Source organism: Apis mellifera, linkage group LG7, assembly GCF_003254395.2.
Source record: "Apis mellifera strain DH4 linkage group LG7, Amel_HAv3.1, whole genome shotgun sequence".
Classification (NCBI taxonomy): domain Eukaryota; kingdom Metazoa; phylum Arthropoda; class Insecta; order Hymenoptera; family Apidae; genus Apis; species Apis mellifera.
In genome coordinates, this window is record NC_037644.1 from 2,909,187 (window position 1) to 2,932,500 (window position 23,314).

At 37.2% G+C, this 23,314-nt stretch overlaps 1 protein-coding gene and 1 non-coding gene across 5 annotated transcripts in view; both read left to right on the top strand.

Annotated features, from left to right (window-relative positions):
- Nucleotides 1-23,314, top strand: part of LOC408944 (probable JmjC domain-containing histone demethylation protein 2C) — a 254,311-nt gene that overhangs the window by 230,038 nt on the left and 959 nt on the right. For 2 of the 4 annotated variants that reach the window (XM_026441945.1, XM_006560130.3), the window contains exons 10-16: nucleotides 15,154-15,543; nucleotides 15,681-17,864; nucleotides 19,794-20,016; nucleotides 20,562-20,971; nucleotides 21,060-21,261; nucleotides 21,657-21,805; nucleotides 22,004-23,314. The exon at nucleotides 22,004-23,314 is cut by the window's right edge and continues 133 nt beyond it. In XM_026441945.1, coding sequence (XP_026297730.1) covers nucleotides 15,154-15,543; nucleotides 15,681-17,864; nucleotides 19,794-20,016; nucleotides 20,562-20,971; nucleotides 21,060-21,261; nucleotides 21,657-21,805; nucleotides 22,004-23,314 — 4,869 coding nt within the window. The remainder of the gene's footprint in view (nucleotides 1-15,153; nucleotides 15,544-15,680; nucleotides 17,865-19,793; nucleotides 20,017-20,561; nucleotides 20,972-21,059; nucleotides 21,262-21,656; nucleotides 21,806-22,003) is intronic. The other 2 variants (XM_026441946.1, XM_006560131.3) reach the window with 2 other exon arrangements.
- On the top strand, nucleotides 21,852-21,932 carry LOC113218913. The gene has a single exon (XR_003305080.1). It is a non-coding gene; the product is annotated as a small nucleolar RNA SNORD36 (small nucleolar RNA).

Sequence of the window (23,314 nt, forward strand, 5' to 3'; positions counted from 1 at the left end):
CCAACGAGATAATAAAAAGCATTAAAATTTACACTGAAATCGTATCGTTATCGTATATAGATATCACGTATAAGAAGGTCGTTAATGATTTCTAAATAAGTATAGCATATAAAAAAGATATCAAAAATAGAAGATTTAAAATTATATTGTTTTCCTATTCTATTATTATTGCATCCATTATAAGAGCTACTTAAAAAATATATGTATATAAAAGATATCTATTCAAAAAATGTGATTACACGCTCCGATAAATATATAATAAACTTATTAATCACTCACATCGTTTCTGTTCGATACAAATTTATCGGTTATCGTAACAAGAAAAAAAATATTGTTTTTATAAGAAAGATACAATTTTATTATTCAATTGTCGTATAATAATTAAATCACATCATATTTATACGTATACACATAAACATATTATCGTAGAACGCTCGAGAGAGACATTGGAATCGTACTCGACGGGATAGAGGTTAGGTTAGGTTATAAAGGAATAAGAAGAAGAACACGCGAGATATTTGTTTTCACTCGGAAAGTTTACAAATAGAGGATATTTTTGTCCAAGAATTTAATATTGAAATAGAGTATGGAGCGAGCAACATCAGCAAATAGCGAAAATATAATAATACGTACACTCGATGAACTCTTTACGATGTTTATTGTTCTGGCGCACTCTGGTGTTCGCGCTTATTTGTATGTGACGAGAGCGAGAGAGCGAGAGAGATAGGTAGACAGAGACAGACGCCAGGGCGCTGCGCGCGCACGTTTTCCAAATGGTATTCGCGATGCAAAACTCGTTTGAAGGCACGAAGGTCGTTAATTATGCACTCCACGATACGCAACAATAGAGCTCGATGGTGTTTCATTTCGTGGTACGACATTACCACTTGCCAGTATGTACGATTTCCTTGTCCCGATAGGCTTAAACTTGTCGAATTAAAGTTGACACTGCCATTTAAATCCCCTGTTTACGCTTCGTTTTCTCTCGTCTTTCGAGAAAAATTCCTTGATTTATTACTCGCCAAAAGTTTTGCAGAAGTGGGCTCTGCCTCTCCAAGTGGATAAATTGAAACAGGAAGTAGTTCCTTTTTTTCATCATCATTCTTTTTTCTCACTCTTTATAACAAAAATAATCGAAATGGAAATAGATCAAGTTGATAAGCTTGCAATTAAGAGATAAGAAATTTTATATTAATTTGATCGTATTAAATAATTATAGTGATGCAAATAATATCGAACAATAATTTACATCATCATTCTTTTTTCTCACTCTTTAACAAAAATAATCGAAATGGAAATAGATCAAGTTGATAAGCTTACAATAAGAAATTTTATATTGGAATTAATTTGATCGTATTAAATAATTATAGTGATGCAAATAATATCGAACAAAAATTTACATTATTTATAAAATACCTTAATTTTTATATAAAAATTCCAATTTACATTTAATTCATTATGTTCTCAAAATTTTCATTATCAAACGTAACCAAAAAAAATATCTTCATACAAAAATATTTAAATAAAAGTAAATTTTATTACTTTTCATTTTCCCAAATGCCTTTGTAATATCCAATATCGAATCATTCAATATGAATCACAGAAGAAAAATAAAACTAACCATCGATAGGCTAGGTTAAAAAAAAATTAATGAAAATTATAATTTTTTAAGGCTCCTTAAAAATATCGCAAATTTTTAGCAACTTCGTTACACGAGTTGTAAAAAGTAAAAATTTTTATTAGCGTTCCTTTGTTCCGCTCCACGATTCCATATATATATATCGTTTTATTTGAAAAGAAACTGTATTTCATATATCACGATAAACAACGTATTAATTGGAAATTTTCATTCGTATCTGAAATTCCAACTCGGAATTGATGCGCTCACCTGTTAATCTCGCCGGTTATGGAATCAAGTTGCGGTGCGCGAGGGATAAAACTTCTAATTGGAACGTATTATTTTTTAAATGCACGATAAACTCTCACGCATTTCCTTGTGAATCACGCGGATTAATTAGCCGGGATAACTCATGCCGTTAATTGGCCCAGGTTAACGCGTGCTCGTCACGCTAGTTGGAAAAAATCGAAAAAGAAGAAGAAGAAAAAAAGCAAATACACAGAGAAGCAAAGATCGCGTGAATGAAGCAGAATTTTTTCTTTTTTTCGAGTTTCAAATTCTTTTAAAATTTCAAAAATTTTATATTTTCGATAATTTTGAGAAATTAAATATTTCGTATACGTTTAAATAAAATTCGAGAATTAATATTTTTGTCGAGTGAAAGATTTTCATTAATTCTCGATTAAAATAGAAAACGACGCAGTATGACGTTACAATAGCTTTTTATTTAAAGAGAAGAATGTGGAAAAATTGAAGTGTCACTTTTGACGCAGTTCTTCATCTTCGCGCGACTTTCCTCTCTCTCGACTTTCTTTTCTTTCTTCTCCAAGTGAATGGCATTCTGTTCTGGAACGAAGACTGTTCGGATGATTCATAACTTTCGAACGTCGAAGTAGCGCAAACTTCGAATCCGCGGTCTTACAGCTGGTCGATTATTTAATCCATTGATATATCACGTTGGTTAGGTATGAAAATAAAGAGAAACGGTTATCTAGATCGGGAGAAACTCGGTATCCATTTATACGCGCGATATATGTGTGTATGTGTTGTGTAATGCAATATTACGAGGAAGTCGCAGAAATTAAAACGTACGAGGTTAATTGTGGTCGACTTTTCGAGAGTGTTTTTTCGAAGAATATACTTTGTTCCCATTTCTATGAATGTATTTGTTAAAATGAGCGTAATATTTCTTAAAAAAAAAAAAAAAAAAATTATTTGCAGAGATATTTCACGATTCTTATTACAAATTATGGAATTCTCCTCGATAAATAATAAATCAAAAGGATGAAGACGAGCTCGTTAAACGAGAGACGTTCGAAACTTGTGATACGATACTTGAGATCTCGTTTCCCCGTGAAAAACATTGCTTCGACTTCCATTTCGTGTCTCTGATGGCAAAAATTTGCCTCTGTTCCTCCGTCGGTAAATTCGCTCGATATTCACGCCTTTTAATCCCGTGCAAAGTTAATTATCTCGCTCAAGTCTCTATCCACACTATAAACTCTTATATCATTCCACGCGGAGAGTATCTTCGCATAAATTCCGTCTTCTATTTCATCGTACATGTTTATATATTCTTTTGTATATATATAATTGATATAATTATTCCTTTATTCGATGTAAGTCAAACGTTTGGAATCTCGATATATAATCGCGCGGTGAAACGATAAAACGATTCGTTGCTCGAAAATTCAATTGTTGAATCGTTTGCAAAAAAAGGAAACGAAGTTACCGACAGAGCCGAATCCTTTCGTATCCTTTTGTCGTTCGGGTATATATATAGTCTCTGTTGTCCCTTCGGTCGGTGGATCCTCATAATTGGGGAATAAATCGTGGCGAAGGCGGGGCGCATTTGGGGACGCAAGTGGAATGATCTCGTTTCTAAAAACACACCACGCACGAACCGGTGTGGAAGTAATAACAGACGTTGAAACGGCGGGGAATGCGAGAGAGCGGGCCGCGTGCACGGCCTCGAATAAATAATTCATGATACGATAAACGTGCGCGTGCGCACACGACCGGATGCGTTATCCGGCCAATAGATTCACTTGCGCATAATATCGCCGATGATCAGTCAGTTAGGTATATTCGTTCTCTGACGGAATTACCGGTTATCGAGATTCGAACAGTGAAAGCAGCGAATAACTACTGTAATGGCGCCGCCCAGCAGTGAATAGGTTAGAAAAATTATAGTTCAATTTTTTTTTTGAGATTGTAAGAATAATAAAACTATTTTATAATTTATTTCAGCATTAATGAAACATTTAGATAGAATTCATTAGAATTACGTGTTTTATTTTTCCAACAAACTTAAATTCAGACTATATATATTTTCAGATCAGATTTTCGATTTTATAAAAATCGAAAGGTACAATTTTTTTTTATATTATTGTTATATTTACCATAATTTTTATAATTCTTAAAACGAAATAATACTTTCAGATGATTGCAAAAATATCGTGTATAAATATTTTTTGCATCTTATATAACAAATTTCATTCAACAATTATTCCACGAATATGAACTTTATATACAAATTATAAATCTACACATTTCTTTCATTACAAAGGAACGATACAATTTGATCTTTACTCGCAAAATTTGGAATCGTAAAACGTTTTTTCAAAAACGTGATTCGTGAAGAGGGTTCGTTTCTTATTATTCCCTAGATATATATATACCATTCGCAAAAATTACATTTCTCGCGGTGACGCTGAAAATCGAGAGAAAGGAATTTCAAAATTGCGGGAACGTTCGCCTCCCCCCTTCTTTCACTCCTTCTTCGCCGTTTCGGTCGAGCAGCAGCAGCAGCAGCACTAGCACTCTGTTTTCCAAGCATTACCTTTCAATTCGACAGAGCGAAACGCGGTTACTTCGAACGGCGCGGAGAGGGGAGGGGAGGGGGGCAGAAATGCGGATAGTCAGCAAGTCTGGTCGTCTGCTGACCGGGCACGTACATAGGAAACCTCGAGAGCAGTTTCTCCGCAGCTTTGTCAGCGGGTTTACTAATCGTTGCTCTCTTTACAGTCGTTTGGCTTTGCCCGCCTGAAATTTAATACGATTCTTGCAAATATACGTCCCCAATTGTTTTCCACTAATTTTAATCTATAAGCTAGTTTTTTTTTTTTCTAACCAATTTTATTTTACTTTTTCTCGGTCGTTATTCCACGATTTTGTTCCCTCCAAGTATTTTTAACCGACCGATTGTAATTTGATCACTCACGTTGATGACGCACGAATGTGTAAATTCTTTGTTTGAGCAACGTATGTAGGATGATAAATTGCTTTTTCTTTTTTCTTCTTTTCAGTTAAGTTCGGTTCGAGAAATGAAATTGAATTCTGAAAGTAAATAGCGGCGATTCGAAAAGTGTTTATTTATCGATAATTGTGGTGGCTGTATTTTTTAAAGTATAAATTTTTTTTTTTTTTTTAAAATATGAAACAAGGGAAAGGAAATTATTTTTTTTAATTATTCGCGTAACGCAATGTTCGGATCGAAATCGTTACAGCGTGATTATGATTATTTAACGATGGCATTAATTCATAGATCAGTTGTGTGTGTATATTATCGTATGAAAAAGAAAAAAAAAAAGAAACGCGCAAAGATAAATAATATTAATTAATCGTTGCTGATTGGTTTGGTTGAGAGAAGCAAACGAGAAAAATATCCAACTATTGTTTGCGTAATTTTTCTAAAACGACGGAATTTAATAGCATTCAATCAGCGTTCAATCTTTTATTTTAGCTTCTAAAAAAAACACAACAATAAAAAAAGATGAATCGTATTATCGTGATAATTTTTTAAAGAAATTTAGAATGAAGAAATTAAACAGTTTAGAATTTTTCGTTGTTCACGTGATCCGCAAAAATCCAATCCAATCAATTAATCCAAGAATTAAATTCATACAGATTATCAAAAAGTAAAATCATCTAATTGAACAAGCAAATAAAAATTCGACTTATTTATTATATATTCACGTTATCACGAAACGTTTCTTTAAATTTTTATATTCACATTAAAAATCTCCCACAAATGCGTAATAAACATCCGCAGTGTAACGATGAGTATGCAGAACTCCTGCCACGAAATACCTATCTATCGATCTCTAATGCTTAATTCAGTCGGCGTTCCGCCAACTTTTCTTCGAATCTCTTCCTCATTCTTAACTCCTTCCACCGTTTCCATTACCGATTCACGAAAGATTCCGCGAAAAGTTTCATTTGTATTCTCCTCCTCGTCCCTCCATTTTTTTTCTTTCTTCTTCTTCCCACCCAACGCGAAACGAAGAGAATCGAAATCGAATTTCGAAGAGATTGGCGAAATGGCCGTGATTCTAAGCTTCTTAAATAATATACGCGTGAATCGACCAGAAAGATTATTAAATATGTGCAACGTTATCGGCAGCAACTGTTGATTGTGACCAAAAGTTAAAGCGGTGTAAAAAAATCTGCGCGGCTCCGATTTCTCCCTTCCTTATCTCCTATCATCTCGCCATGCCTATCTGTTTGCCCCCGAGTGTATAAATACATTTCTCGATCCGTCTGCCGCGATAAGATAACGCGGCCGTGTTACGCATATTATTCCGCGATCGAGAGACCGCGGTTTAGAATTCGACTCCATCCGATGTAAAAAAAAAAATTCCTCTTTTGTCGTCTCTAAGGTCGTTTTATTTTTAATTCCTTTTCATTCCGTTTATCTTTCCTTCTCTATGGGGGAAAAAAAAAAGAAACTTTAATTTAATGTCTACTAAATAATGTTCGAGAGAGCCGCTCCAATGCCATTTTATTTTTAACGCGTTCATCGATCTGTCGTTCATTCTTCGTAGAAAAAAAAAAAAATCTCCTCGCCATTCAGTGCTGCCATTTTATTTTTAACTCTAATCTATCTCCGTTCCAACTCGATTTATTTTTCCTTAAAAAAAAAAAAAATTGCGTAATTTTTTAAATTTAATTTCTTCGAAAGTTGAATTTTTTTTTAGAAACTGTCGAGGAATTGATAATATTTTTTTTTTGGTAATGTTTTTGTAACGAGGACTTATATAAAGTGAAATTTAAAATTTTTTTTTTTTATCAAAGATATATATATATATATGTGTGTATTTGGAATTAATTAATTTCATAATTGATCGAGATAATATCATATCGAAATATAATATTTTGTAAATAATTGAGTTGATCAATTTTTTTTGGTTGGTTAAGAAAATTGGTATTTCTTCCCCTAGCAATAAAAACAAGGGCACGTTCTGTTCACGTATATCGTGTTTTCCGTCACACAATTCGATCGCGATCTTCCTCTAACCCAGAGTGTTTGCACCAGAAATTCTTCATATTACTTTGACGCTTTTTTATCTTATCTCGTCTCCTTTTTGTGGAAATGTTTCGTTGAGAGACGTTTAGATAACACGGACGGGATCAAGCCTCGCTAGAAAGCGTACGTATTCGAGCGAGTCATTATTACTCGTCGTTTAAAAGAGTTTGTGTTGAGGAGGGGGGATTTATTTGCAACATTGTTATCGATGTTTCGTCATGACGAGAACGAATCGAGAGCAAATTTTTGTTTGCAACTATATAAAAATATTGAGCAACGAATAATCGATACTATTAGTAATAAGGGAAGAAGGATTTTTCTTGTAATAATATCGTGATACACAGCGAGTTTGAAAGAAGTTGTTGCGTTTCTCGATGTATATATAAAAAAGATAATGTGTGTGTGCGATAAAGTGATATAATAATGTGATACTGCATTTTTCTTAATTATACGTAATTGCGAGTAAATAAGATAAAAAGATTAATCTGATTGTGCATTCTTCTAAATTGCTAAAGTATCTAATTTTTTTTGTCCAGTATTTCTTACGTTTCACGATTATTGCATGCTTTTAAATAAAACTATTATATATATATCTCTCGCTTATCGTTCGATTCGAAAAAAAAAAGCAACATCAATATTTTAATAATATCTAATAGCGATAATTAAATTTTTTTTCTTTTAAATTGATTAAAAAGTATACTCTTAACATTTTTAGAATTATATATTCTTCGAGTTATTTGGTTATTGATCTGATTATTCCACGGAAGAAATAATTAATCGTATTTCACGTATTAATTCGTTCATAAAAGTACTTTACTATATTTTTTTAAATTAATGCCAGGACGAATTATGCGTATTATACCATGACCTTCGAACAACCTTGAACGGAAAAAAAAACAAATATCGACCAACTCGAAAGCACTTATCGTAGGAAATTATTTCATTTTAATGAAATTATGCGTTCAAAATAGTTATCTTAATAACGTGGGATTCGCGTATAATAAATAGAATAAATAAAACAATTTGTTCAATGCCGCGGTATCTTTATATCTCGAATAGTAAATGTGCAATTTTTCTTGTAAATGAAGTTTTTTTCTCTTGATAAAAAAAAATATGTATTTCTCGTGATATTATTACATAGATTGAGAATTCCTCGTTTTTCGATTATATAAAAAAAAAATTTAAATTCAAATCGTAAAAAATAGTTCCAAGAATGACTGATGATAACAGCGTTCTGCAAATTTTACGTTTGAAAAGGTGTTGTAAGATGAGCATCCAGTTTTGTTGATGATGTTATAGGGATAGTCGTTGAAGATCATTTGGGATTAATATTCGATTAATATAGCAACAAGCTTACTTCATCGAACTCTGTTTACAGTAAGAAAATGGATTACAATTCGAACATTCGATATAAGTCTCTAAGGATTTTATAAATGAGATAATTCTGTTTTCCTTGATTCAATCGATAATTTAATCAGCTACGACAATATGAAATCTTAGAAATTTTTTTTAATCTTATTCGAAACATTTTTTCCCCTAAAAATCTCTCTGACGTATTCTTGCAACAAAAATAAATTTAAAAAAAATCAATGATAAAATCGAAGCGATTAAGAAGATTCCGAACAAAAAATATTATTATCGTTAAAACTTTTTCATTGCTCGATGAAAGCCCAACAAGAAAGAGTTGTTCCGATTAATAATATAAATATCGATAATGTCGATAAACATTGATATTATCGATCGAGCATTGTCTCGGATGGTAAAAAAGAATATCTCGAAATAAAACTACATCAAAAATAATATTGATCAATTTGTAAAACGTTCAATAATTTTTCGCGTATTCGAAACTTGAATCACGCGCGATAATTTATCTCCGCCGATAAACCGCCGCTAGGTTATCACGAGTGACAAATATTTGTCGAGTTTCTCAATAATCCCTGATGAGGTCGTTCGATGACCGTTCTTCTCGCTCGATACGATATATATATATATTTCGTGCCCAATTATGCGCACGTGCACGCCTCTGCTTCTCTCGAACAATTTAAAATAATTCAACGATAACGAGTTCGCCCGTTAAAAAAAATTTACCAATCTCAATTTTAACGAGAGAAAGATTTTCCAGCCCGAGGAAAAGCCAAGCCAAGCCAACCGGTCCCCAATAATTCGTGGTATTAAAATTTCACCATGCTTGGGGCGAGAAGGGTGGGGGGAGAAGGGTCTCTGCGGTCGAAGGGAGGGGGAAAGAATCGACGAATAGATTAATCGAAGCGAAAGAGAGAGAGAGAGTAACGATGGGTGATTTACTTCGTTCATCGGCGAGCCGCCCCTCTTTTGTATACCACCCCTGCATTGATAGATGGGCTATCGTGGTAAATAAAGAATGTTATTATATCCAGGCGAGGTAGACGGAGAGAGATACGAACGAATGAAAGGAAATCGGGGCTAGAAAATTGAAAATAAAATTTTTAAATTAATTTTTCGTTCGTTTAAAAAGTAATTTTTAATATCAAGATATTAAATTTTAAGAGATAGATGTTCGATTAATATTTTTGAAAAGATCATTCAACATATTCGTATGCATCAAAGTATTTATAATTTACTATGAGAAATTTCAAAGGATTAAGAGGAAAATATATATCAATTTGTGTGGAAGAAATACCGCAAAAATTACACGCGTAACATTTTTAAGACCTCCTTTTTATGCACCCGAGTCCAATTGAACGGGTTATCAAAAGTGGCCTCAATGGCGTACATACGGCTCACGATTTCAATTCAAGTGAGCGTGTGGTGATCACATGGCGATTAAAACGCCCAGCTCAATTTTGAAGTGTGCGATGGGGGAGATAATCGATAAAGCGGACGATAAAATTGTGAGAAAAAGAGAAAAAAGAGAGAGAGAGAGAGAGGGAAAATGCTTGTCGTTTAAATATATCATCGTATTAAAATATTATCAAAGAAGCATTGCGATTACATAATACGTTATTCGATTTAATGGAGGCAACATTTCCATTGAAATTTTTATTCGTTCAAAACGAGACAGTTTCACTTTTTACTGTCCGGTTTTTAATTCATTCAGACTCGCGTACAGGATACGAAATATAATTTTCGAGTATAAGCAAAATAATTTATTGCAAAGTTAACGAATTATAAATGGAATGAAACTAAATATTGAAATTTTCAAAGAATTAATTACACGTCTCTGACTATTAATCGTTTATTTTCGTCGCGTGTTGCAGCGTGGAATATCCTACGTTGATGCATCCATTTCGATATTATTCAACCGTCTCGATCTCGTCACGGTTCAAATAGCACGATGTTTTGTCTACATCATATCGATGGAATTCGAAACCTCGATTCAACAATCGAACATCAATAACATGACTTCGAATACCAGGAACGAAGAGTCTCTAGCTATCAAAGTTCAGTTAGAGAACGGCCGACATTATCGACAGATATATCGACCGTTGATCGATCCAAGATGGCGTTGTAGAATCAGTTCGATTAGACGAAATATGGCAGCCGGAGTGGTGTTTCTTTATTGTGATATAATATTCATCGATACTAGTGATATTAGCAGATGTGGGCAAAATTTTAACGGTTGAAGTTAAGAATAAAGTTGATTGAATAAGTTATTTCGATAATTTTTTCCCGAAAGCGTCAAAATAAAACGGTAACATCAAGGTTATATAAAGTAAGGTTAAGAACGGATCGACTTGTAATAGCTACGAGCGAATGTTATTCAAACGTTGTTAAATAAAGTGATTAAAGTAACTTTATTTAAAATTTTAACTAGTTATTTTTTAGTTAATGGATTAGTGCCCAGCTATGATTAGCGGTAATTCGTTCACGAAGAAGGCACGCGATGACTCAAACCGTGGCCAAGATTCGCACGCACGGCATGAATCGTTCCGCTCGTTACGACGTGAAGTTCGCGCGATACATCCGTGCCGGTTGCGAAACCATGGGCAAATTGGTGCACGTTTAAAAAGCGTGACGCTTGTAGAGTCGAGAGAGTGTCGATTCTTTCTGCGAACACCTCTCGTGCATCATCGCCATTATCGCGTAATCGGTAAAAAACAGTGTTGTGTTACGAGACGTGAATCAGACGAGAAAGAACCAAATTAATAAGGATGATCGACATATGGTAACATGTTATATTATATACTTATATTATATTTAAAAAAAAAAAATAAAAATAATGATATTTGATAGAAAAAAATTAATCTATCGGTATCGAATGATTTTTTCTTACTAATATTTTATTAAAATTTGTAATATCGTATATAATTCTAAAAATTCTTTTCTGCAATATTTTACTACGAGTTATTGTTTTTTTATAGAAATAGCCATGTTTTTAAATCTTTAACGTATAAATAAATAGAACAGTTTAATAAATTCGTAATAAATCTATCATTTATGCGCTACAATGATATAATACAGTTTGGAATTTTTGAATTATTGATTCAGAAAAAAATCATAAATATTACGTTTTACATTTTATTGGAATAATTTTGAGTTTTTAGTATTTCCACGGTAATTCGAAATAATTTCTTTTAAAACGGTAACTTTTCCATTATCTTATTGTTACACTTTGTGATATATTACGTGTAATAAATTCCCGTTGCGACATAAATTAAACGTTGAGTGACAATTAATAGGAATAAACATGATCTCGCAAGTTTTCTCTATAAATATTTACAAAGTTGCAAAACGTGTAAAAGATTTCATCTTACGGAATACATACATATCTAACTAATAATAGAATATTCATTAGATGTTTAAACTGTAATTATTTGAAACGCGATGAATAATAGAATTATAGAGGAAAGGAAGATAGACATTCGAATTGTAAATTATATAAAGTATAATAATTCTAAACTAATTATTCAAGTAAAATTCCCATTATTCAACTTTATTTTATTTCAAATAATATCCATTCTTTTAATATTCATCATTTCATCTGATATTTAAATATTTGTATTAAATAACCACTTACTTTCACCGCAAAAATATTTTTCTACAATTTTCATTTCCCTAATAAAACTACTTGAATATATATTTTTTTTAATATTTCTTACATTATCTCTCTCGTACTCGATTCTTCATCGTCGTTCAAATCTTTCGTTATTTCGAATAAAAAACTATCCATTTCCGGATGAGCGTGTAATCGCAGTAATCGCGTTCAGAGGAGGAGAGCCGAGTGACAAGGAACAAAAAGCAGATTAAGCGTCGGTGGTTAAGAGTCGAGGAAGAGAAAGTCAACGAACCAATAACAACCAGTCCCTGATTGAGCTTGAATGCCGTGTTCTGGCTTTTATTAAGCGCAATCGCTCGCAGATTCGGCCCTCTTTTTCTTTCTCTCTTTCTATCGGTTAGCTCGCGCGCGTGTCTCGCGCTTTTAACGAGCGTTTTACGAGCTTTTGTTCGCCCCTCCCCCTCGCTCCCCGCACCTTTTATCTGGAATGCAATACAAAAAGCACGCGTATAATGCATCTACGCGAACAAAACACGAGTGCAATCTCGACTGATATATATATATATATTATATATATATTCTTTGGGGTCAAGTCTTGGGACAAGAGAAATAATATATCGTTGAAGATGGTTCATCCTCGGTTTCTTTATAGAAATGGCCATGTTTTTAACTCTTTAACGTATATAAATAAATAGAAATAGTTTAATAAATTCGTAACAAATGGATCATTTAATATTTGGAATTTTTGAATTATTGATTTTTAATTGTACAACAGGCAAAGTATTTTGGATCACCACGAATCATTTTTTTTTATTGTATAATAATTTCGATCTTTGTTCAGGTTTTTCCTCGTGCATTCGATTTTTTTTTATTCTTATTAAGAGATAATTGTAATCTCGTAATTAATATACAATTTAAAATTAATATCCGCGTGTTATTAATCAACGGAGTTTTTTTTAAAGAATGCAAGTTAAATTTAATATTTGGCAATAAATGAACGCTTGATTACTCTTTTATCGGATCTTAACGACGGTCGTTCAACTGTAATTGTCTGAAACGTGCTGATTACTTTGTATGCTGGGAATATACGTACGTACTCGTGTTGAATTTGACCAAGATAGATAATTGAGGCGGAAAATATAATTAAAATGCATCCCGCGCGAGTCTGATGAACTCATTTGGAATACAAGAGTGAAATTCAGGCGGCGTGTATAACGCGTGTGACGAGATTCGCAATTCTTAAGGTAATCGCTGTTATTCGGTAGTAGCACGAGTCTGAAAAAATAATTTATGAGATCTGGAAGAGTTTAATTGTAAATCAAAGAAAGTCAAAAATAATTTTAAGAAATTTTATTATGAAACTTGAGGATTCTTTGTTCTTTGTAAATTAAAATAAAATAGAAAATCGAAACTATATTAATAAATAAATTTTTAATGTAAATTAAAATCACAACTTATTTTGTTATAAACAGTCTCAACTTCTTTTTATCTCTTCTTTTCTCGTATTAACAATTCGATATTCTTCAAATTTCTTAGAAACGATTATTCTTCTCATTCTTCGCAAAAATAAATAATAATAAATTTTATTTACATATGCAAAAGAGAAAAAAAAGCAAAAATTTCAAATTCCAAAAATCTTCTTTAAATTTCAATTTGTTGCGAATAATCTTATCTCGCGTCTCAAATCGATACAAGTTCGCTGATCGACGTTCAACAACGCGACGTCGAAGAAAGTATTTCGATGGGGGAATAATATCACCTTGTATTGAAAGGGACGCGTAATACAGGAATAATACACAAACGTGTATTGAGATGACGAAAGGAATGACGACGACGAAGCAAACACGTGGGTTGACATTTGCTCACGGCGCTCGATTAGCATCGTAAATCTTCTTCTAGGATGAGAGGCTATAATTAGATTCGCGATCTGTTCTTGACAAGCTGTTTAAACCCTTCCTCTCCCTCCTCCTCCTCCTCCTCTCCCCCCGCGCGCATCGTTTATTCCACTCCTCGCGTTCGCTCGCTCGCCTGACTCTCCATTCTCGTCGTTGAATTTTATCTGCGGTGACTCGATAGTCCGCCGACCTTGACACAGTCAGTCCTCGCAGAACGCCCCGCAGAAAGAGAATCGATATCCTTTTTTTCTTTTTTTTTCCCCGAGAATTCGAAATTATTTATTTTATTCGCGTGCGAAGCAGCCTCTCCTTCTTCAATCGACTTTGAAAGATAATAATAAGCATGGAAAGAATTAAATTTGTTGATTTTTTATCAAATGTCTACTTTAAAAATATATCCGATCGATTGTACGATAAAAATGAAAAATGGTCCATGGGAAAAAATTATTTATAAATTATTATTTATATTCAATTTAATATATAACTTTTTTGGAATGAAAAATTTATCGATTGATGATAATAAGATGATAATAATAATAATAATAAGCATGGAAAGAATTAAATTTGTTGATTTTTTTATCAAATGTGTACTTTAAAAATATATCCGATCGATTATATAATAAAAATGAAAAATGGTCTATGGGAAAAAATTATTTATAAATTATTATTTACATTCAATTTAATATATAACTATTTTGGGGGAATGAAAAATTTATCGGTTGATGATAATAAGATGATAATAATAATAATAAGCATGGAAAGAATTAAATTTGTTGATTTTTTATCAAATGTGTACTTTAAAAATATATCCGATCGATTATACGATAAAAATGAAAAATGGTCTATGGGAAAAAATTATTTATAAATTAATTATTTATATTCAATTTAATATATAACTTTTTTGGGGGAATGAAAAATTTATAATTTATTAGTTAGAGGGAAACGGAATGAACGCGCTGAAAATAATCGCATTTTAGCGCGAGGAGAGTCGCCGCCGTCAGCGAGAGTATAAAAGCCCCGCCGGCCGCTTTCTCTTCCTACGTTCGGCGGGATACGTTTTCCTTCGCTATACACACGCGCGCGCGCGCTTTCTCGGCCGCGCCGCCAAACGCGAAAATAGAAGGCGAGAGACGCGGCGAGACGCGGCGAGGCGAGGCGAGGTAAGAGATGGAGAGGGGGGGAGGCGAGGCGCGGCAGCGCGTATCGCGTTTCGAGTCGCGACCGGCGGACAGTGACGGATATCGGGCGGTCGAAACATCGAACAGGCGTGACGACGACGATTCTCTTTCTCTCTCTCTCCCCCCCCCCCCCTCGTATCGGCAAATCCCTACGTATTGGCAGTATTTTATTGAAGTAGGTGTCTTATGCTCCGCAGAGAAACATGCAGTCGACCTCGATGGCGTGGAACTCGTTCCTCCCGTTGCCGCCGCCAGGAAGCAGAACGCACGCGGCGCCGCATTCCGGGATGACGGCGCATGTGGGCCATCATCATCCGGGGACAGGTGCAGCGGTCACGCATCCGGTCACTGTCGCTCAGCAACAGCAACGGGAGCGGGAGGAGCGGGAGCGGGAGGCGAGGGAGCGGGACGCGAGGGAGCAACGGCAACGTGAAACGGAAAATCTGGGGATGAGGGAACACCACCTGGTCGCGGCCGAGAGATTGCACAGACAGGCCGAGGCCAGAGATCACGTTGCCGCTCAACAAAGAGCCGCCTATTACGCAGCCACTGCGCCTCCGACTCAACAGGTAAATCGCGAGAGAAAACTAGGTCGGTTAAAATGTTTCCTTCTTTTCCTTTCTCCGGTTTTAGCTACTTTTTTTTTTTTCCTTCTTGTGTAATTCTTGTATTAACGACGACCGTTTTTTTTTTTATCTTCGCGCAGGTGTCTCGACCCTCGAGCGTGCCCGGCAAAGTCGATTACCCACCACCGCCAGCGCACTCGAGAACCTCGAAGTCGTCGCTTCCCGTCAGTAGTCTTCACGAGAAACCGCCGCCTGTGGTCGGGCCATCGCACAGCTCCCTGCCGAAGGTGGAGCCTAACGTCGGCCTGTTCAGTTATTCGACGTATCAGCCACAGTCGTCGTATATGCACGACATCAAAGTGAAGAGCGACGTAGGGCAGCCGCACAAGTCGTTGCCGAGCAAGAGTGGTCTAGCCGGGGGCCTCGAGAGGGATCATCACGGGCGGGAAGTTCTGCAAAATCCACCGTCGTTGTTACAGGATCACAAGAGTTCGGTGATCGTGAAGAACGAGGGGCGGGAGTTGCCGAAGGTGGCGGCGTCCCAGCAACACTCATCGAGCCCGAAGATCATGCCGTATCTGAACGTGCAATCCGTTCCACCTCAACACAAACCGTACGAGTACAGGAGTCCAACGCAGAGCCCCCACCATCTACACCATTTGGACGGTCTACAGACAGCCAAGAGCATACCTCAAAGTCATCACAGAAGCAGTAGCGGGTCCACGACCACGACGCAGTTACCCAGCCCTCACGGGCATCCACCGCATTCGCACAATCGACAGTCACCGCACGCCCAGCATCCTCATCAGCCACCGCATCCATCGCCGCCCGAGCCGCGTTATCTTACCAGGCCGGAACCGGGCCTACCCTACGCTACTGCCAAGTCCTCGTATCCGTATCCGCATCCGCATCCGCCCACGGCATCGCCGACCTCGCATTACGCCACGCCGGCTGGCTCGAAGCCGAAAGTCAGCAGTCCAGCGCCGCCCCACATCTACGGAAAACCGAATTCCGGTATCATGACCGGGACCCCGGTCTGCAGGGCGTCCGAACCGGCGGTCGCGGCCCCGATACCGCTCACCTCGAAGGCCGGTAGCTCGCCTTACCAGCAAGTGCCTCACCACCACGGGGCCCCGCCTCCACCTTTGCCGCCACCCGCGCACAGCAGGTCCATCTACGATTCAAGGGGGTACACGAGCTCGATGCCGGCCGCCAAACTACCGCCGCCTCCTCTTCACGGCTCTCCCCCGACCGCCGCCTCGGCGCCGCTCTCCAGGCCCATCGCGCATCCCGCCCATCACACGAGTCCCCACCAACAGCCCGGCCAGACGGTGCAGCACGCGCAGCCGCAGTTGAACGCGTCGTCGTTCCAAACGCAACCGCTCGATCTTGGAATCGAGAGATCCGGATCGCCGAAGAGAAAAGCGCCGACCCCCTCGTTGACCGAGAATTCTGGCCAACCGGTTTCCCTCGAGGTCTGCAAAAAACGCAGGACGGAGGAGCCGCAGCCGTTGTCGCTTCAATGCGTCGGCCCACCCGTGCTCTCGAGAGCGAGCGAGCCGAGCCCGTTGATCGCCTCGGCAGCGACTTCGATCACGACCGTGGTTAATACCACGGTGGCTCTGTTGGCCCAATCCAATACGCAAACGACGCAGGAACGCACCGTGGCAGCAGTCAGTCCGACGCCCCGGACAGCGAGCGGAGACGGATCCGTGAGGCCAGCCAGCACGGGCAGCGTTAGCTCTTTGAATCCGACGGTTAGCGCGGCTCCTAGCCCGGCACCTATACCGAGTCCAGCGCCCTCTACGGCGCCGAGTCCTGCGCCCAGCGCCCCCGGCACTCCAGCCAAAGCTAACCCTAGCACGGTAGACAGCGAGAAATCGAACAGTCCTGCTCCCAGACCGCCGAGCAGCACCAGTTACCCGGTTCACAAGTTGAAGAAGGCCTGGCTGCAAAGGCATTCGGGCGAGGACGGGACGGAAGACACGACCGGTGTTGTGGGTAGCGGGTCTTGCGTCACTTTACCTATGAATATCTCCCAAGCACCGTCGCAGTCGGTGTTGAACAACAAAGAGCGCGACACCTCGAACGTTTCCGGCAACACGACGACCACCTGTTTGCCCAGCGCTGTCAATTCCATTCACAATATCGGCAGCATGGCGGTGAACAGCATCAACAAGAGCAAAGTTACCGCGAAAAGCAGCCGTAAATCGGCGAACAAAGAATCGTTAAACGGGCACGCGACAGACACGAAAACGTTACAAGAAGATTCTTCTAGCAGCGACCCGGAACGGAAGTCGCCGCCTAAAAGGAAGCCACCCAAGGTATCTATATGGATCGTATCTATCGTATTTATTTTTCCTTAGTTGCGAATGTTCCCATCGTTTGAAAAATTGTTGTCTTACCGTTCTTGTCTATTTATCACTCTTGCATGTTCTCTCTAGATCGTGTTCTGATCATATTTTACTTGGTTCTTTAACGGTCATTATGATTTTTCAAATGTTTGCGTTATTTTGGTAAAAAAATATTTCGAATAAAAGTTGTTCAATAGTTTGGCAACAATAATAAATTTTCAAATTTGTTATCGATATTATTGTTACAATGTTATAATATATACCATAAATAAGATTAATAGAATTTAGAATAAATATTTATTGTTTACATTTAAATAGATAACTTATTTATAATTGTATTTATATTTTATTTACATATGAATAAGGAAATTATTATAGATTTATAAAATGAAAATTATTATATGATAAATCATCGTTTCGAATTCGTTACTTCATATACTTCATTTAAGAAAATCAATATAACTTTTTATTGAATGTAAAGCTTTTAAAAATTGTTGCTGTTATAGGCTATATATTATTGAAATATTGAATAACTTTTGTTAAAAAAATTTCAAATTAACATAAGTATTTGAAAAATTATGATAATCATTATGAAAAAGTATTATTTTTTATTTATTTATTTATTTATTTTATTGTATGTAGATTCATTATTGCATTATGAGTAACAATTTTATAAGTATTTTATCAATATTATATAATTAAGCATGTACATAAACATAATACATATGCAGTAAAAAAAGTTATTAGATAAAAATTATTTTGAATAACAAATATAGAAGATAGAAGATAATAAAGTAAATTTAATTTATATAAACTAGATATAATTAAATTTAATTTATTTTTAACGATTTTAATAATTTTTTGTTTGAATTATTCGTTATTCATTCGTTTTTTTTTCTTGTGATTAAGTATAATTTAAAAATCCCAAAATTTTAAAAAAAAATTTAAAAATTTGTTTTATTAATTATCACTCAGTCCATTTCTTTATATTATTTATAATTTTTTCATATAGATTTTATCGTATTATAATTACAGAAATAAATTTTAAACATTAGCTTATATAGATTTCATCAACCGTCGTTTGTTTTTCTTAGTAAACTTTAAATATAAATCAAATAAACAAAACAATAACGAATAACGAATAATGAATAAACAATAATATAATCTAATAACGAACAATCGATTAAAATTTTATTTATTATTAGTAGAATAAAGATTTGTACAAAAATAATGTTTAACACTTATACACAAGTTCAACTATTCAAACATTTTATATTTGAATATCCCGCCTCTTTGGGCGCCATTTTGGTAACATTATCGCAACATAAGCCACAAGTAGGAAAGCAACTTGCGCTACGCTCGTATATTATTTTCACATTTTCATAGTGTTTCCACTTTAATACGTATATATGTGTCTAACGTACAGTCATCGATTATTCGAAATGAATAATTCTCAATGGATAAAACTGGTAAAGCGTTATACGATCTATCTTGATACGTATTTCGTAAATAAGAAAACCTAACCTTACTTTTTACACGTATATACAAAAACGAGTGTTCGGATTCTTTTAAAACTCGACGAATAACAAATACGAATATTGTGAATTTGTGATGAATGAAAAAAAAAAAAAGGAAAAGAATGTTAATCGTTAATTTTTTCTTTCTTTTTTGGTTCTTTTTATCGATGTGAAATCGTGTTCGAATTATTTGCATGTATCCGACGACGTGTAGAGATCGATCTGCTTGTATTGTTATTAGGAACGAATAATTTTAAACATCGAAGGATATGTTGTGCGCGTTCACGCCGCACATCCTGTGTTATTATTTAGTAGTTTTTGGCAGTAGTTTCGACAAGAGCATGAACTTCCTGACTACTTAATAATCTGTGCCCTGTGGTAGGTAAAACGAAAGAAGGGCGCAGCACGGAGGCAGCAAACGACCGCGGAAGATCAGCGGAGGCGAAAGGAAGATAAACAAGGAGGAGGGGCTGGTGTGGGCAGTGAATCTAGTAACGAGAGCGAGGCTGGTTCTGCCAGCGATACGAGTGAACAGTTGGGTTCCATTCAACCTACATCGAGGGTGCGGCATACCACGGCCAATTCCAACAATTCCTCGGGAAACGGTTAGTTGACGTGTAGTAGCTTCTTGTAAATGGACTTCCCATCAGGTGAACTAACTATTCACTTGCAGGGTAAGTGATCCGCGTTCCATGATTATACACTTACACTCGTCTCTATAGAGCTATGTGGGAACCCGAGAAATTCAGGAGTATAATTCTATTCTATAAAAAGGTTATGTACTACCGTTTCAATTCTAAAAATATTGTTTCCACAAAATGTTCACTTACTCTTTTCTAAAAATCTTCCTGATACTCTTTAGGTTCGCTAAAGCTCTTAATAAAATTTCGCACACTTACCCTGAAATAATCTACAAGTCTTTTTTCCTCTTTGAGTTTGTGTTGATTTCACGCGATGATTATTATCATTAAGAGTGTAAAAAGAACAAAAAAAGAAAGATGATGAAAATTTAAGGATTGACCTTTTATGTGAAATATCAATAATAATAATATAACGAGCTTTTTAACACTGAGTTATGTTACTAACGTTATAATTGGTATTCAAATAAGTGGATGGATTATTGAAAAGATGAAATTGTTTGTCCCGACAGGGAACAACAAGGAACCAAGGAAACGAGGTAGGAGACCAAAGACTACGAAAGGTAATGAACTAGGTGGAGAAGATCAGCAACCTCGTCAAAAGAAAGAGCGTAGGGACGACAGTGCGAGCGGTGGTAACAGTGGGCCAGGCGGGAGTGGTGGTAGAGGTGATCCCTTTCGTAGACCGCCGATATCGCAATTGAAAAAAACTGGTGATAGTTGGCTGCAAGACGGCGCTTGTTTCGAAGTAGCTCCAAAGTTGGCTAAATGTCGTGAGTGCAGATGGACACCGCACCAGCGCTCCAAAAATCTTCCACAAAATATTTTCTGCAGATTTTATGCATTCCGTAGATTACGGTACACGAAAAACGGACAATTGGCGATAGCAGGATTTAGCGACCCTCACAAAGACGCATCTGAGGTAAATGATGAAAGATCTCACTTTGCCAACTGTTGTACGATAATTTGAACGTAAAGCGAACGATTTCATTTTCGTTTTCGTGTTGTAGGTAGATCTTCGGTTATGGTTACCAGGAAAGGAAAGTTCGGATAGCAAGAAAGACGATAAACCCGACAAGAACGACAAAGAGAAGGGGGACAAAGAAGATCTAGATTTGGAAATGGCTCACAGATTACTCCGTCAAGTTGGGGATCAGTTTTGTGATCTTTTGCATCAAGAAAAGGATGCTCTCCAACAACACATGGCAGAAGGTAAATTTTTATTTGGAAGAAAAACTTGAATTTTTGGAAAACTTCTAGGAGGCCTAGTTTATAATTCAAGTATAAAATAAAAATTGTTCAGATCTATGTTTATTATATATTTTTTTCACGCATGTTTTTATTATAGATGTTAAACGAGTTAAGAAAGAAAATGAAAAATGAATAAATATAAATCAAATACCATATAGCATGTAAAAATCTTTATACTTTATATCGTGTATCGTTCCTTTCGCTTCTATGTATTTTTAAAATTTTCGTTTGATATTAATATTAATTTCGATATTTATATTATAATAAGCATGTAATTAAACAGAAGTTGCTTCGTTCATTTCCTTTGTTCGCATGATTTAACGCTTTGCGTATCGATTGTTTCTTCACCTTGACAGCAAGTTCGGGACTTGTAGACGGAACAGTCGCTTGGAAGAGAGTGGTCCAAGGTGTCCGAGAGATGTGCGACGTCTGTGAAACGACCTTGTTTAATTACCATTGGGCTTGCGGAAAATGTGGCTTCGTTGTGTGCATCGATTGTTACAAAGTAAGGATATTTCTTCACTTTCCTTTCCACAAATTTATTCATTTAATACACATGATGATAAGTAATTCTTTGATCAATTCACAGTGATATGTATAATAAAATATCGAGCTTTTTAACACTGATAAAAACATAACCATAATTTTAAAAATTCATTAAACCTTTATTCATAAAGATTAAACGTAAATATATCATCGACAGGGACGCAAGAATGGCACGATCAAGATATGGGGAGAGAGCGGAAAGGATAGGGACGACTTCTCGTGGCTTTTATGCACGAATAGACAAGTGCACGAACCAGAGCGACTTATGCTTACTCAAATCATTGCTGGCGACAGCCTGATACGTCTTGGCCAACGTTTGCACGAGTGCCGTGCGGAGTGGGGGATACCCCAGCATTGCGGTTGCTCGTTGGTCGTTCAAACTCCCGCCAACGAGTATCTGCGGAACATGATAAAGGGTGACACGGTACCCGTGTTGAATGGTAACGTTAAGCAGGAGATGAAGGAGGAGAAGAAGGTGAACGAGTCGAACGGGTCGTCGGAGGGTAAAACGAACGGGGAAGACAAAAACTCGCCGTTGAACTGGCTGGCCGACGTTGCGTTGCAGAATCAGGACAAGAACGAGAGCGGTTCCAGCTCGGACTCGGACGAGGATCGGGACGGTAATTATTCGACGTTGAGGGAGTTGCTGATACGGCCGTCCCACAAGTCGAATGGCAGCGGTTCCAGATCGAATTCGCCGACCAACAATTCCGGGGGCAACGTTAACGTAACACCCGGCAACAACGCGCCGCAGAACAACGTGGTCGCGAAGTCGGGGAAAAAGTCGAAGATGGACACGTTGGACGAGGTGATATCGAGCGTCATCGAGCACAGCGTGAAAAAGGAGAGGGAGGATGAGCTGGACGACGAGAAGCCGAGGGAGTTGAAGCATTTCGTGAGACGGTACAAGTGGACGCAGAAGGGGAGGGAACCGTTGCCTATCCGTATCATGACCCTGACCGAGAGCAAGAGCCTTTACCCGGACGTGCCCCACTCCTGGCTCTGCGATGGAAAATTGCTCAGGTTAAACGATCCGAACAATCCAAACAATTACAGGATATTTCAAGATCAATGGAAACGCGGGCAACCGGTGATCGTGTCGGACGTTGCCAAGTTGTTGGACATGAGCCTCTGGCATCCCGACTCGTTCGCCAGGGATTTTGGGGACGAGAAGAACGATTTGATCAATTGCATGACCGGGAATCTGGTACCGAATCAACCGATGCGCAAGTTTTGGGAAGGATTCGAACATTTCTCGAAAAGGTTGAAGGACGAGAGAGGGAATCCTATGTTGTTGAAGTTGAAGGATTGGCCCCCCGGCGAAGATTTTGCGGAACTGTTGCCGTCGAGGTTCGCCGATTTGATGAAGGTTTTGCCGTTGTCGGAGTACACGCATAGGAACGGAAGACTGAACTTGGCCAGTCGTTTGCCAGACTGTTTCGTGAGGCCCGACTTGGGGCCCAAAATG